The 16,437-nt window shown below is 37.0% G+C and overlaps 1 protein-coding gene across 4 annotated transcripts; it reads right to left on the minus strand.

Annotated features, from left to right (window-relative positions):
- Positions 1 to 345: 345 nt before the first annotated feature.
- LOC124307210 (interference hedgehog-like) lies at positions 346 to 16,056 on the minus strand. Of its 4 annotated transcripts, none has more exons than XM_046768694.1 (7): positions 15,702 to 16,055; positions 6,827 to 6,907; positions 6,232 to 6,474; positions 5,047 to 6,042; positions 3,991 to 4,812; positions 3,614 to 3,726; positions 346 to 1,352 (listed from the first exon to the last, which is right to left on the minus strand). In XM_046768694.1, the coding sequence occupies exons 2-7, from the start codon at positions 6,897 to 6,899 to the stop codon at positions 1,206 to 1,208; spliced, it is 2,394 nt and encodes a 797-aa protein (XP_046624650.1). In that variant the 5' UTR covers positions 6,900 to 6,907; positions 15,702 to 16,055; the 3' UTR covers positions 346 to 1,205. The 4 variants fall into 4 exon arrangements, with proteins under 4 accessions (XP_046624650.1, XP_046624649.1, XP_046624652.1 ...); XM_046768693.1 differs by having other exon boundaries at positions 6,232 to 6,477; XM_046768696.1 differs by having other exon boundaries at positions 1,256 to 1,391; positions 6,232 to 6,477; positions 15,702 to 16,056.
- Between the last annotated feature and the right edge of the window lie 381 nt (positions 16,057 to 16,437).

Here is a 16,437-nt window from a genome sequence, read left to right on the forward strand (position 1 = left end):
CTCGGCACTTGAATTTTTCTTACTTTAATACAAAATTTATACGAAATGATCTTCAGGAGTGTTACTAACATAATCGTTAAAAGAGCGAGAAGATAACAAAGCGTTAACCCAGTATAAACAATAATAACAATAGATCCAGTAGACATCTTCCATTTCTCTATTGCCGTAGCAGTCATATATTATAGGTATAACTTATCCTTTGGATGAGAATAAGACCATTCTTGAACTATCTCCTTGTGCATGAACCCACTTAACGGTACCGAATATGCAGTTGGAAAACGAGATGAAAACGAATCGACAAAAATTGAAGTCGATTCTTTGCGATTTGAAAAAAATTGAAAATAATTCAGAGAATCATATTTTGTAGTAATTTGCGTCTACGCGATACCTGATTACGAGAGAACGGAACGTGATCGCATTTTTCTTTTCTCTTCGGGTGAACACTTCATCATCTTCTCTTTACCATTAATATCGAATAATACTTCGAACTTGCAAATAAATCAATAATTATTATAACTAGTATTGTGCATAGTATAATGTGATAAACTAGCACATATTTTGAGTCTCGTAATTGCCATATGTTATATTCAATTTTGTCAGGTTTGGAAAAGGAATGCCATAGGACAGTCTTATGGGGATACGAGGAATTGCAGATACGGATGGAAATACCAGAGATATAAGGGGAAGAGCAGCGCAAGCTATTTTCGCCATTAACTGGAAATGAAAATAAATTATCACCATGATTTTGCGTTGTGAAGAATTTTGCAAGCAAATATGATAAAGCCTGGAATGACTATTCCTGTATCTATAATTATAACTTTTTTTTTTTTATGAAATGCTCAACAGAGTCACTTATTCGTTGCTGAGACACCAAGTAGAACGGTTGCGTTAGTCACACTCGTGTTCACCAATAAATAAATAAATAAAGAACACTAGAACTTCCGAAATTAAGACAATGCTATCTTCACCAAAATCAGTCAAAACGACTGGTTGTTAAAAGATACGTAATAATAAAATATTTGTTTATTATATTGATATAAAAATTTACTTTTATGACGATTTTTTTCAAGACGAGTCACTATGACTGATGTGGTAGTTCTAGCGTTAATCCTGTATGTAAATTCATGTCCGTTGTTACATATTTTTAGTATTCCAGTAGTTTTGAATTATGTTATAAGAAAAAATCATTATGAGAATTGCAGAATTCATAGAGGCTGTTCGTTTGAAGCCGGAGCTCCTAGTGATGGTTCTCCCACGGTATTAGCTTGCACTGTTGCGTCCCCATTGTTGTGGCTGTTGTTGTTTTGACCATTTAAAAATGAAGCCATTTCCATTGTTGATTGTTGTCCGTTCTGTTTATAAACATTTGTGTTCGTTCGCTTCTGTCAGATCTAGGTTGGGTAGATTACGTACCGAAGTGGTATTCGGAAAAAAAAAAAACAAAAGAAGAGTGCAGACTCCAGAAAGAGTACGGAGACAGCTGATAGGAATAGCAACGATATTACCAGAGACGTTATTTCGTGCCAATCGTATAGAACTCACGATGATCAATCGATTATAATCGACATACTCTGAAATGCGTGCTAGCACGTGCGACATTTCGGAACGTTCCGTAAGGAGTTGGGCTTAGGCGCGCAAAATGTATCCCACATTTCTGAACGATCGTACCGAAATGAAAGAATATGATATATTTCAAATTGATTCACCGGTAGCGGTGTCAAGATTGTAGAGGTAATGTTGGTGTGTTTTGGACTTGAGCCTTTCTGAATCCATTAAAAAAAAAAAGAAAATTCAAGAAGCAAAATGAGATGAGTGATTTTGAGAGTCAGACACAAGATTTCGTTTTCGGTAAATCCATTCCGAAATGACGAATCGCGCATATTCATTCTAGTTACGGAGCGACCGTTCAAAAATGTCGCACGTGCTAGCACACATTTCGGAATACGTCTAAATTTCTCTATCCATGCCAGTGTTTAAAAAAAAATTGATATACTCTCAATCAGTAATAGTCCATATTTTACCATTTACATAATAAATAGAGTGCACACACCGTACGGTACTGTTATACGTATGAAGTAGGCTGCTCAAACCGCTCGAGCCACTCGAGTGAACTCTGTGCTTGCGCTAACACTGCTGCTACAAGTCGGTCCGAAATATTAGTGTGCGGGACCCGCTTCACCAACTCGCGCGTATTTACGTATGTATTCTTGTAAGAATTTGTATTTCATACACATTGATATTAAACAGCGTCTGAGGTATTATCTTTGCATAGGTGACCAGAGGAATAAAAAAAAAGTTAGAATAAAATGAAGATGACAGTTCAAATGAGGCTGAAATTAGTAATGTAAACCTGACGAAACACCAGGGAAAAATTATTATTGCGCATTTTTAGAATAACTTTTAAGGAGTTGGCTTTGCAAAATATGAGTATATTTTATTTATCATGGTTTACTAAATTTCAGACATTCCTAAAGGTGCGAAGTAGCGATTTTTCGTAAAAATACATCGTACAGTAACGTTACTAGCTTCATCCTCATCAGTTCAAGGCTGTACTGAAGAACTAAGCGCTAAGCGTAACTTTCACGAATTATCGATTCATATTTACAACTGTTAATGAGGTAAAAATTTTGTCAACTATGCATAGGGGAAGGTGGAGCAGCGCCGGCCTGTGGGGTAAAACCAACCACCCAAAAGAATTTGTCAACTGGCAGTCCCGCGCCCAGGCGAGTATTACAAAATAATAAGCAGCGTGGCTCCGTTAATAACAATAAACAACCATAGGAGAGGGGGACAACCGTTCACCTGAAAAAATAACGGATAATGGCCGGTCTTGCCCCGCAGGTCGGTACTGCCCCACCTTTCCCTGTATAAATAATTAAAAGAACTTTAGAAAAAGTTCTTTAATCTCTACATATATCAGCTACATTCTAAGGAACAAAAGAAAATATTTCTATTTCTTCATGACTTTAATAATTATAGGCGTGCTGAAAACTCCAAATGCACATATCAATATTTATTTACTACATAAAAGTACTTTTCCCTATTATTGTACGTTGAAAGCTTCAAGTTATAAGACATTAAGATAAGAATGAATTATTAACATTATCCAAAATGCAATGTAAGAGTAAAACTCTTTCAGATAGCTATGTTGTTTTCACTATGCCATCTTTCTCATTGTCAGTCTGTCTCAGACGTTTGTCTGTTAATTTTTTTACTCGTACATAGGCTATCATTTTGTCTTGCACGTTACATATTTCCTTTGTATGATCAGAAGAAAAAGACCTTGTAAGCTGACCGAAGATACGTGAAAACGGCCAGCCATGTGAGGTTTCACAGGTTGCATGTCATCAAAAACATGGAAAACAGGGCCTTATGAGCAATCAAACTGTTTTAGAATTACATAGTCTAGGCAATGGGACGCAATGTAAATTAGTCGATAATTGCAGAATACTTGAAGTCGTTTCACTGGCCCAATTTGTGTTTTTTTATCCTTGCATAAAATAAGCCGTATCAGACTGGCTGTCTTTGTATATCTTAAGTCATTGTATGCTTAACATGCTATCCTGATAGAATATGATGTTAGAATACATATATTTCATCTCAATACACTAACCTTGGGAATCGAATCTTCAGGAGTATCAAGACTAGCTAGTGGATTTGGTGTAATGTTGATCTTAGAATCTGGTATACCTCCATTCACGACCCTGCCATTAGGTACTGCTTTATCTGCAAAATACAGCGTATTAACAGTGAAAATGATTACATGATAACCAAATTGAAATTTTCGTATTCTTAATCCTTAGTACAAACACTTGCATTTACATAATTGACACAGCTTCGTAGCTTATACGTGTATATTACACTTGTCCACGATAAACCTATCATCTGAATAAACCTGAAGCTTAAAATTGCGATAAACTCAGATAGCATACAAAGCGACATATCGATATAATTACGTATGGGTACATTGAATCGATTGTAGGAATATACCTAGGCCTTGTGGGGATTCACGATTTTGTTTACGTTTGCTTCGCTTGTAAAGAATAGTCACAGCGGCTAAGGCAGCTAAAATAGCTACTCCTCCGAATCCGCCCCCAACAATCGCGTACAAACCGCCAGTTTTGTTGATTTCTGTAGATTTCAATGTATTTTCAGGAATTACTTGCTGTACAGAAAATTCGGTTGGAAGTGGCAGTGTCTTCTGTTTGTGAATTTGTGAATATTCTGAACCAGCGGCGATAGAGAAACTCTGAACTTTGAACTCGTATGCTGTATCGGGATTCAAGTGTGAAATCGTTGTTGAGTTTGCCGTTTTTCCTTCAACTGTGGTCTTGATGTACTTTCCAGCAAATGTAGTCGCTCTATGGTGAACGATAAAGCCATCTATTTTTGCCGCCGTGTCCTCGATATTCCAGACAAGCAGTATTTCGTGTGGTCCCACAGCCTCTGTGTTTATCAATATTGGAACGGGCAGTTTGGGGGCCTTTACGTCCGAAGTGCGGTTCAGCAGGAACTTTACCGAGTTACTGCTAAGTTTATTATCATGGTTCGAATATACGGCTGCTATTCGGAATTTGTAAGTATGGTTTGGCTGTAAATCGGTTACTTCAAAAGAACGCACATGTTTCGGTATCACCATTGTATCGGTCATCCATTTTCCTTGCTTTCTATTCATTTTTGGTCCTAGTTCTCTGTACTGAACTTTGAAAAATTCAATCGGCAGACCATTATTCTCTGGTACTGACCACCTCACCATGACAGAGACGTCTGAAAGCCGTGTGACGTTTGGCTGATTTGGCGGCACCATCAATGCTGAAATTTGAAAAATTTACACTGATTATCATCTCTTTACCAAACATGAATTATTTCTTATTCAATGACATTACGAAATCTTGGAAAAAAATGAAGATCTTCCACAGGGTAGATCTCCGGTATAAAGTAATAATCTACTATGCTTTTGGACGTTAATATGTGTTGTGGGCCAGTATTACCGAATGAACTAGCTATGTGCAAAAGTCAAGAAAACTGAGAATATCATCCAATTACCATTTCCCTTACGTTTCCCTTCCTTAATGGGACGCCTTCTGCCACCGATTCTCGTGTGTTCACGGTGATTAGGACTTGAGCTATATGTATTATCTGATCTTGATTCACCTACGCCGCTCAAATGCTGTTTTGGTGTGACCCTCAGCAAACCGTAACCGGAGTCCGAACCATATTCATTACTGGCGACACATTGAACTATACCGGCATGTTTCTTCTCAACCGGAGATATGTACAATGACCTAGAATTTTTATTTTTATCTCGAGGTAGAAATTCGCCATTGATTAACCATTCTACAAATGGTTCAGGGATACCAGAAACACTGCAGAATATTTCCAAGTCACCACCCTCCGAGACGGTTGATATTTTCAATGGTTTGGTTACTCTGGGACTCTCTACAACGTGTAAGAATATTTTACACTGTTTGACACCGTGTTCATTGCTCCAGCGGCAGTGGTACTGCCCGTTATCTGAGATTTGCACGTTGTGTATATTTAGTCCTGCGGCAGTGACCCTTACTTTGGACGGCAGGTGGTTACCAATTCTGCTCCATGTTACACGAGGTACTGGACTACCAGCACCAAAACATTCCAAAGTTATATTTTTACCAGGCAGTACTCTATACTCAAATTGTGGTTGTTTAATAAAATACGGCGGTTGAGCTTTATCACTACCAAGGACCGATAAAATAGTCTTGCGCCGAGATGTATACGTCTGGGATGAAATATCGTTGTTGGCCACACAGTGATACTGGCCATTGTCAGCCATAGATATATTTTTCAACACCATTGTGTTGCCGTCCGTAAAAAAAGCGTTTTTTATTGTGTCGTTGTATTTGTAGAATTCCACAATTGCTTGAGGGCACGAATAAGACACCGGGCAAGTAATGGGTACTGTATTTCCTGCTGCAACTTGCAACTTTTCATTCTCTTCTTCCACGAAATCTTCCAGCGTGGCGAGGCTTAATCTTGCTGGATCTGATGCCAGTCCACTGGTTCCTGTAATATGAACCAAGTCTAAATCAGTGCACTCAGAAAACGAAGCTATTTCGCATTATGAGATTAGCTTATTATAACTACACACTCGTGATTTTGCTCACAAATGAAGCAAACGGATCCGATTGGAGCAACAATACCTTTACTCTGATATACAGATTCGTTTGTTCCATTTGCTGAACAAATTTTTACCGTAATAGGCTATGCACTGATAATCCCCAGCTTTTGACTTCTCATCAAAGTAAACAACATGTCTGGACGCTTTGACGCCGCTATTTTCAGATTGAATCATGGGTCCCCAATGATCGGAATTCAGAGGTTTGTGTCGCCAAAAAAATTTTTCAGCTGGCAGGTTGAGGCTGCATTCAAAGTAGACTTCATCGCCCAGAGGTGCAGCTATTGGCTCAGGATGTCTGTTGAACGACATGCCCAAGTCTGCTTTTTCAGATGATTGGTCGAAAAAAAGAAAACCATTCGATCAAAACAATTCTAAGAATTTAAATATAAAGAAATTCTAAAATTACTACTAACATGTTCGATGTAAAGACTATGCAAATGACCATGAGCAAACGATAATGTTGTTTTGCCTGCTAGCACTCTGATTTTAATGATGAAGTTAGTCGAGTTTAAAGTCGAGATGATACATCATAACTAGACTCGTCAATTTTTTGATTACATCCGCAATGTATGCATACTACTGTACACCTACCATTATGAAATATGAGTAATTACCAAGCTGCATAAGAGTATTTTATGTATAAAGCTTACCCAAGCTTTTAATACTCACCGGCCAAAGTGTGTTTCATTAAGGACAGTAATACCCCGAAAACAACGTATACGAAGGACATCGGCCGCATCATCACATATTCTGAAAAGAGGTAATCGATGAAACACGTGGTCGCCAAGGATTCTTCAACTTTATTGATTATAGGCTGATTGTAAGCTCCCTTACGCACTGTGAGGATCGCTCAAATCACGGTCACGAAAAGAGTTCGAGTTTACTCAGGTAGATCGGTCAACATTAAATAAAATTACAGCATATGCACATTCCACTGTAGACATATCGTGGATAGCTTACAATTAGATGGTTTTGAGACGCAAATTGACAATAACCCTTGACGCAATTAGATACAATTATAAGGAGCTATTCGAGATCAGTACCATATAATGATGTGTCTCTTAATTATAATATGCAATTCTGTTATAGGGTACACAGCTACTAGATATAATGCTAAGCCCTGTCTCACATAATCTTCTCAAATATACCAATGGCGGGCACACTTAATGTGCGGCTTATCGTTGCAATCTGTTGCGTCCCAATTCACACAGCTAATGTGATAGTTTTCATGTGAAACTAGTTAGTCATACCTTCGGAATTGCAATTCTCACTAAAACTTGTCCAACTTAGCTGTAAATAATATTATACCTAAGGGAGTTTTTCCAACAACGATGGTTGCAAGAACTGCATATTTGAATATCTCGATACTTTCACTCCTAAATGTAAATGTGATATTAACAAAAACTGTGCTGCTTCGAGATAGAAAATAATTTATTTTACTATACAACTCAAGTGTGGGCAGCGAAACCGCCGGATAAAAATTATTAAAATCGATACATAAGACTCTAATCGGGCGGTACTCAAACATTTATGATCAAACATTCGTGTCTGACATGTACAGCGGTATTTTACGAAACGAATAAGTAGTCTTACATTCAATTCTATCCCTAGAAAAGTACTTGCAAAAACTTGTATCTGAAATTTCGATCGGTTATGCTCGATCGAAAACCCATAATTCGTCACTAATACCGAGTTCTTATATAAATCCGAATGTAGGTTAGTACAACATTTAGTGTGCCTATTAAGGAAATAATTTACGAGTTGAGGTTTGAATCGTTGAATCTTCTGATATTAACCAAAAAAATGAACACCTGACCAAGCACGAGCGTCTATCGCAAAGTTGGAAAATTGCAGGCAAATTGGGCTCCCCCGAAATTTTTGCGAAATTTTGCAAAATTGACAAACATTGCAAATTTGCTTATGCACTTGCATCAGGAAACCTTTTTCAAAGGGGTCAGCTTTGCCCGGTGCGACCCACTTTATCCGCCTTTTCTCTGCGTGCAAAAATTTTTCTCCATAGTTTTTCAAAACAATTGGTTATATGCACCGATGAACTCACATAATGGTCTTGAAAGTGAAATAATTATCGAAATATACCTAACAAAGGGAGAAAGTTGGCGGGGAGATGAGAAGGTTGTGATTTAAAAAACTAAATACAACCGGGTGAAAAATATCGCTTTAAACAAACCACCAAAGCGTTTCTGTAGCTGTAATTGTAACTTTGACAAGATAACATCAGGGCGACTGCACTGATTGACTATGTATAGGGTTGGTAATTTATCGGTAAAGCAGGCGCAATTTTAGCCACGCATTGCACGAAGTTTGATTATTTCGTTTGCAACCCTATGATCAACCCGACCAAGCCGTAAGAAACACGGACCCCGCTGCGTTGTGGGAATAGTCGTAGGTATTTTTCAACTACAATACACATCGTACATTGTACTATCGCCAGTGATATTTGTATTTCGCTGTTTCAACGCCAGTGTTATATTTAATCATGATAAAGGAGACGAAATGTACGAGGAATTCAAAGTTCTATCATCATACCTGTTCAAGTATATGTAGGCGTAACGCATATAATTTATTGCAGAAAAACGAAAATTATTATTTTATTTTAATATTATTGGTACAAGGCATTGCATACGAATACCTATACGCACAGTCACCAGTTATGTACATCGATATTCTCTAACATTCGGCGAACTATTATATACGTTGTCATTAGATGACAAAACTTCTACGTCTCATTGTCGACGAACAACGATATCATTGTATCATTTATATACACGTCTCATCGAATCGCTTCAGTACACGGTTACTGTTCAACGCTCGATATTGTTGCATGGATATGAGCCTATGTCAGTAGTTACGGTGAGGTAATTTTTTCACTTCTCTTTGCTTTCCGTAACATTCCGGATTAAGAAAGTGATACTAAAATATTATAAACAAAATTGTAATACCTTGGAATGTAGGTAGTATATCTGTAATTGGAAAAAATACCACGTATCCTCATATTTTTTTTACTGGTATGAAGGCATAGTGTTTGATAAAAAAATATATATGTTCTTGCGATAGATTCAATTCGACATTTATTTCTGATGCCGAAAGCGGGAGGACTTGAAACAATTTCGTAACATTCATCTGCAGGCCTTACCTATATGCGTACAGTAATTATTTAGTAACCACCGGACGAGTAGCCTACCAAAATATACTGTATGCCAATAGCGTAGCAGGTAAGAGGGCCGAAAGATGCTGGCTTGAAGCGATCTCCCATACAAATAAAGAACTTAAATTCCGTAGCAGTGACTATCAACTCACACAAGGCGACATCCTCGCTCGCGGTGCTACAAAACGTACCTATGTACGCTCCTACAAGCCCATAGGCGAAGGTAATATTTACGAGTATACATAGTAATATTACAGCTGTCTTATAATACAATATGTATTATAACTGTCTGCATCATAGATCGGGTAAAGAATCGGCGCATGGTGCGCGAGCTATTATGAATATAGCATTGCAGTCAATAATAATATGGTTAATAACAATATGTATGTTAAAGGTATCCGATACGTGTGCCGGTGCCGAAAATACTGTAAAGAACGTTTGCGTGGTGTCATTAACATGTACATATACGGTGAGCATAAATGATGTCAGTGCATGTACGTCTGTAACAAAGTCGCGTAGTAAAGTAGGTATTATACGCTTGTTGACTGCAGGCGTGGCGATGTAATATATATACGATACCCTGCAAATATGATGACGACAATCAGGATAATACAGTGGCCACACAGTTGTGGTGAAATAAATTTCAAACAGAAAAAAATCAACAAGAATATGTTAAATTGTAATTTAGTAAATGAAATTTTCCTTTCGCTTGTACCGTTGTGTGAAAAATATAACGCAATACAAATACTGTCCCTTGATTCGATATACTGAAAGTGGTTAATGGAAAAAGTTCCGTTTATATTATATATTATCCAGATAATATTGTGTTCCTGACCAAGAAATTACGGTCGTATTATGTAGTTGTATTTGAAGAACATCGAGTGAAATAGTTTGGGACAGCAAATAGTTTACTGTAAAAATGACGTAACACACGGAAAGATTGAACTACGCTACTCCGGGGAACGGTGAAGTACAATAAGTTTCTGGTAATAAGAGGATGAATTCCGCTTTGATTAGCATTTTACTGTCTGGTTACCCTCTATCTCAATTAATGCAGATCGATAGTCAAATTACTTTTTATCGTATAGCACGAGTGGGTTATGATGTATAATTAACACATGTATAGGTAATAATGAATTCACGATTTTACAGAGTCATTCATTCTATGGGAGTAGTAGCACCTCATTTTCCCTAAAACAAAATCCGGATAAGACCTTCTCTCTCAACCTAAGACTATATGTATACACATAACTTGCGAGTCGCTTGTTATCTGATACTTGAGTAAGAGAGCCGCTTGTGTGGGCTTGAACTAAAGTCTGATTTCACTGAAACTCACCGTTTGGCGAACTATTTCCTACACTGGGAGGGAAAAGTTCTTGAATTAAAAAAAAAAAAAAAAAAAAAAAAAAAAGTTTCGAGCCAAGTTCACGGCTAGCGAAACCAATACTTGGTTATTATAACAATTTATAAATTACACAAAGTAAATGAAAAATGCTTCTGTTGACTTTATTATTATTTAACAGAAATACGAGGATGTACAGTAAATGAAATATCAAGTTGCAAGACCTATATCATATACGTGAAAATCATTTTGGTAACCCGTTGACTGTCAGTGAGACACATATATTACGGGCATTTGAAAAAAGAATCATGCCAAGTTTTACTACATCGATTCGACTGTAATTTGGCAGATCAGCGTTTTTGAGGTCGCTGAATTATAGGATAATTTTATGAAATTTTTTTTATCCACCACAAAAACGGACTGCTAAGGGGTTCACATGAATATTCTACTTTTTGATCCAACAAATGTTTGATAAATGCAAGATTGTGTTCTTTGTTTGTAGGTTTGAAAAAATCTCAGTTAACGGAGCTGAAGAATTGGTTGATAAAATCACAACTAGATACAAGCAACTGAACATTCAGTTCAGTGTAGTGTTTCAATCATTTATTGAAACAACTTATTTGTCGACTGTAGTCTCGTATCGTTCGGATAAACTAATGCTCAGGTTCTAAAGTAAGATTATGTTTTAAATTAAAATTACTATAAATTTCGAAGAACGTCCTGTAATCATTTGGAATGGTGCTGAACAGAAATAAAATTGTAATTGAAAACCTAATTACGGTAGTTGGTAGTTTTCTTAGTAACGCAAGTAACTTGTAATTGTTCGCAAGTCGGATAAAACGTATTTTTAGTTTCCGACAAATGCCGCGTGGATTTGATCGAGATCCGAACCGGGGACCGTTCGCAAATACCTATAATCCTATTTAGGCGGACATCTGTTGCCACTACGCCAAACTATCGCACAGACTTCGGGTTGACTTTAGCCGAGTTACAATAGATGACGAAGTATATTTATTTCAGTGATATGAAGCTTTTGCGTGAAGCGTTGAACTTTTGTCGGTTCTTTTCGACCAACAAATTATTCAAAAGTAGCTAAATTCATTAGCCTATTCGTGATTGTAGATATATTCATTGAACTATTTGTACGGAAACAATTTTGTTGTTTTATCGCCTGATACATACGTTTCAATCAACTCAAGTATTTGCAGTTAGTACAATTATATTCGCTGACTTGGATCAACAAAGCAAGCGATGCCTACGAGATGTAGATTTGCTTAGGCTAAGACACTTAAATTTTTTGTTTCGATCGTCTAAAGTTCTTGACAAATGGCACATTTAGTTCGATCAAACATACGTATTCAACAATGTGTGAGTTTGAACGCAAAGAATAAAAATCACTTAGATTGACGAAATCAATTTGTTTACTAAATCATATTTAGGGGTCGATTTAAGGGGATCAAATTTGATTCCGCGGAATACTGAATTCTTTGACGACAGAAAAAATATTTAAGTTGAAGCGATTGCACGCATTCAACCACAGGTACCCTTCTTCAACCGGATCATTGAGTTGACACAACTAGATATTTTTAGGACCCATGAAATTTTCAATCAAATTAATAGCATAGTTCAAATAACTCGTTTGGCTGATTTGACGTGACAGCCTGACAGAATTTATTACGTCAACTATGGTATATTCAGTTTCACAAAATAACGATTGAAGCAACAATTTTTAATCAAACTAAATCGATTCAGTTGATTCAACGACTTTTTTATCTCTGTGCAAAGAAATATTTATTTAACAATAAGACATCGAAAATGAGCAACACATTTTTGGCCTATAGTTTCCGCACAATGATTATGCAAAGAAAAAACATAATATGTAACATTGTATGGCAGGGAGCAGCATGCGACCCTCATGATGCAGTTAATACGTAACGTATAGGATGAGTCGATTTCGAAAAGTAAAATATATGATTCCGAAAAATTTCTCCACAGGTATAGTGGCGGGGCGAGGGGAGTACAGCAATCAATTACCTAATGTATTGGAAATCATAGTACAGAATTATTCATTTCTCAATGCGCATATAGATATAGTGGAACAAATACGGTGAGTGTTATGTGCGAAACAGGTGAGCTTATTGGTGGACTTTATTGGTGAATTTTGATTAATAGAAATTTGAGGAAAAATCATTATGAAGCATACAGTATAATTTGTAGCCGCGACTGTGACAGATTACTTTTCTACCTTCATTTTTCCGAATTCAAATGTGTAATAAGTTTTTTTCGTATCGCTCTATCTCATACAGGCGGGTAAGGCAACTTAGCGCCGACTTATAAGGTTTTATTAGCTTTTGCGACTGTATTTAGGAACACAATATTTTCAACTTCTCGCACTTCTAAAAGTGGAAGCTATTGTATTATCACCCCAAGAGTGAAAAGTTGAGGGCTTTTGCCAGATCTCCACGTTTTGAGGTCTAACAGAGAATCAATTTCGACCGCATTCAGACGGTCGCCTGGGTCTGTGAGTCGTCAATTTTTTGTTCGTCGATACCTCAAAAATGAATGGACAGATTTGAATGATTTTGGTCTAAATTGGTGTGACTCTTCTTAAGTTAGAACTAATAAGATTTTTAATTCGATTTGTCCTGCAGGTTTCAAATTATGTAAGTAAGAGAATTAAAAAAAATAAATAATAATAATAAAATGAAAATCATATCGAACCATTCTCTCTGAACTCGGAACGTATCCGAGCCCGAAGTTCGTAAGTTGGCCTATCGAGGTCAACCAGATTAAGACGTTACTTTCACATAATGTATCCCTTAAATACATATGTAGGGTATATTTTACAATGTATTCGTACAGTTCGATATTTAATACGCAATATCATGTTTTGCGTGGCAATTCTATCATGTTGCCGCGGGACTCCCATTTATTCTCACGTCGCGTCGCGTCGCCACGGCCGATGATTTTACCGAACATTATTACAATAAATAAGGCACAATAAATTTCGAAGACAGCGTTCACGCACTTTGCGTTCTTGCATGATTTTTATTTTCTGCTTTCGTTTATCTATTTTTTTATTTTCATATTCAAATTATCCGTTACACGAGAAGCTTTTGATGCCAGTATCATTTAATTCTTCATCACGTAAACACCTACTGTATTACAGGAAATTCGTAGTACGTGTAATTATGAGTTTTCTAATTTTCACCGTCTTTTTGTTTTCGTACCTATTCCTGTATATTAATTTCTTGTAACCTTGCTCAGATTGCCATGAGGTTACCTGTATACCAGAAACAACTTTTACCAAGAACATGTGCCACCGATATTATGAATTTAAAACATGATTGAAGCTGGAATACAATTGTATGTGTTATATAGACCCGAAAATAAATATTCGCCCGTTTTTCATGATGTGGTTTTCCTGAGACATTTTTGGCATGGCTAAGAACTGGTTCGCTTTATGAAGAATCTTTGGAAAATTGGCATAACCAGTAACAATCAGTCAAATTCAACATGTTGCTTCGCAAATAAAGAGGATAAACATTTTGTTTCGGTACTACCAATTATTCGGGCAACTATCACAAGTTATGATTTGATACTTATCAATATATGTACTTCAGCCTGACTTTCTGTTGGCAAGTAACTTTGTTCGGTTTACCAACAACTTTTTGATAAACTACAAGCAGATGAAAGTTGCAAACACGGAGTAAAGGTACATATTTGCTACCCTATTGCGATGGATATTTGAAGCAGCAGGGTTGGTCATATGCTAATAACTTTTTTATTGGAAATTATTTGCGTTTTTCAAATTTAATCGTAAATTCGGTATCAAATCGGATAACAATAACCCTATGTATTGGCGCAAAAAAAAAAAAAATTACTAACTGCTAGTTCCTTATGCAGGGTACTGGGCGAGTTGCCTAATATGTCGAGAATGGAAGGAGCTTGACGCGATTCACGCACAAAATTCATAGTACGTGAAGTTAATCGTGCAGAGGGTTATTGATTAAGGGATGGATTTCGTAGCTTCTCTGATTGACTGAAAGGACGAACTTTGCATTAACGAATTGTAAGCTCTTCCCGTATTCGACACACGAGGGGACTCGTCCTGTATACTTACAATTTGAAACTTATAGATGCGGATTTGAATTATATTCAAGTAATATTGCAAATAGTGACAGACTTATTCATATAAATATAGACAACAAAAACGGAGAAGCTTATAAGAACCTGAAGACTGCATGTTTGGAATCTCGGAAAGAGTATGAAACTGATTGAAAATAAAAATGTGCGAATACGTATTTATAACATAAATTATACTGACAATTTTGTATGCATTTCAGTAATTTATAAATCCTTACAGGATTTCATCGCGTAAATTCCACTAGTTGCGGTTATCTCCTTGTAGATCCCCACGGAACTTTAACCAGAATTCGTAAACAAAATATCATTACCCATGTATCAGCAAACATTTAGGAGGTGCCGTAGTCGATTTCGACGTTGACCTATTGTATATCACCAAATATCGAAGTCCCTATATCTCAAACGCGAAAAAGGGCTTAACAGCCCCACTTTATACACAATTCTGAACAAAAAGACTTCAATCTGTCTTCATTTTACACAGAAATAAAGAAATGACACGGATTCTATGAAATCGCAATGGTATAATCGTAGAATTAATGCAATTTCTTGACTTCTGCGTCAAACGAAAATGCATCGAACTGGTTTTGTTCAGAATTGTGTATAGAATACTGGGCTGTTAATTAAGCCCTTATTCGCGTTTGAGATACCTGAACTTCGATATTTGGAGATGTACAAGACAACGTCGAAATCGCCTATGGGCCCCCCTCAGGTTTTACGAAGAAAACTGTTTAAAGCCTACAAATAAACTATCGTCCATAAAGATATAATTTCTTTCCAAACATGTAAAACTTATACACAAATTTACGAGGAGATCCAAAATCCAAACTACTTACGCAGCTGAGCGCACTATACGAGTGGAGAAGCGTGAAAATTTAGTTTCAATTACTCACCCTCGTAGTTTACTGAAGTAAACCGATTTTTGTGTACATGTATGAGAAATCTGCAAGCCGCAGAGATTCACCGTTCACACCTGAAGTTTCTTGACACTCAAAGTAATGGAGTTTACAACCGCATCACTCCATTTCTTAATCTATCTACAACAAGTATACATCACTCGGACGAGAATACACAAAATTTGAGTCCGAACCGAACGTGTACCGCAGATGCTTGGCGTCCACTAACAGCGGCCTATGGAATGCAACCAAACGGGATTTAACTTTGGGCGACATCTGATGGCAACAGCCTCAACCGCCTCGACCTCGTCAGAGAAAAGCTCGAACAGAGGACCAGAGGGAGGTAGGAGGAGGTTTGCCGCGTTTTTGCCCCAGCGAGACCTGTGGTGGAAAGAATACCCAGGTGTGGTGCCACTGCATACACCGCCCATCCGGCCAATGAGCGGTCGAGCAGTTAGGCAAGAATGGAGCCGCGGTTTTTGAATATATTAACAACGATTCTTTAATATCTGCATTTAATTGAGCTTCATATTAAAAATAGAATTGCGTATATGTAAAAAGATTATTTTGTAAAGATGACATACTGTGTAAATGATCATTTTTTTATATATATATATATATATATCCAACATGGCGGCGGCGAGTAAATCTTGAACTACAGGCGGACGAAAGCTGGTTGCAAAAAAGTCACGACTCTGGCCAAATTTCTCAAAATTATATACGGACACATGAC

Source organism: Neodiprion virginianus, chromosome 6 (assembly GCF_021901495.1).
Source record: "Neodiprion virginianus isolate iyNeoVirg1 chromosome 6, iyNeoVirg1.1, whole genome shotgun sequence".
NCBI lineage: Eukaryota > Metazoa > Arthropoda > Insecta > Hymenoptera > Diprionidae > Neodiprion > Neodiprion virginianus.

Excerpts from the sequence above, each read along its gene's own strand:
- LOC124307210 (XM_046768693.1), bottom strand. The coding sequence starts at position 6,899 with ATGATGCGGCCGATGTCCTTCGTATACGTTGTTTTCGGGGTATTACTG. Across the intron at positions 4,813-5,046 it reads AGGGAAACGTAAGGGAAATG|CATTGATGGTGCCGCCAAAT; the intron begins GTAATTGGATGA and ends TTCAAATTTCAG. Across the intron at positions 3,727-3,990 it reads TGAATCCCCACAAGGCCTAG|ATAAAGCAGTACCTAATGGC; the intron begins GTATATTCCTAC and ends TGTATTTTGCAG.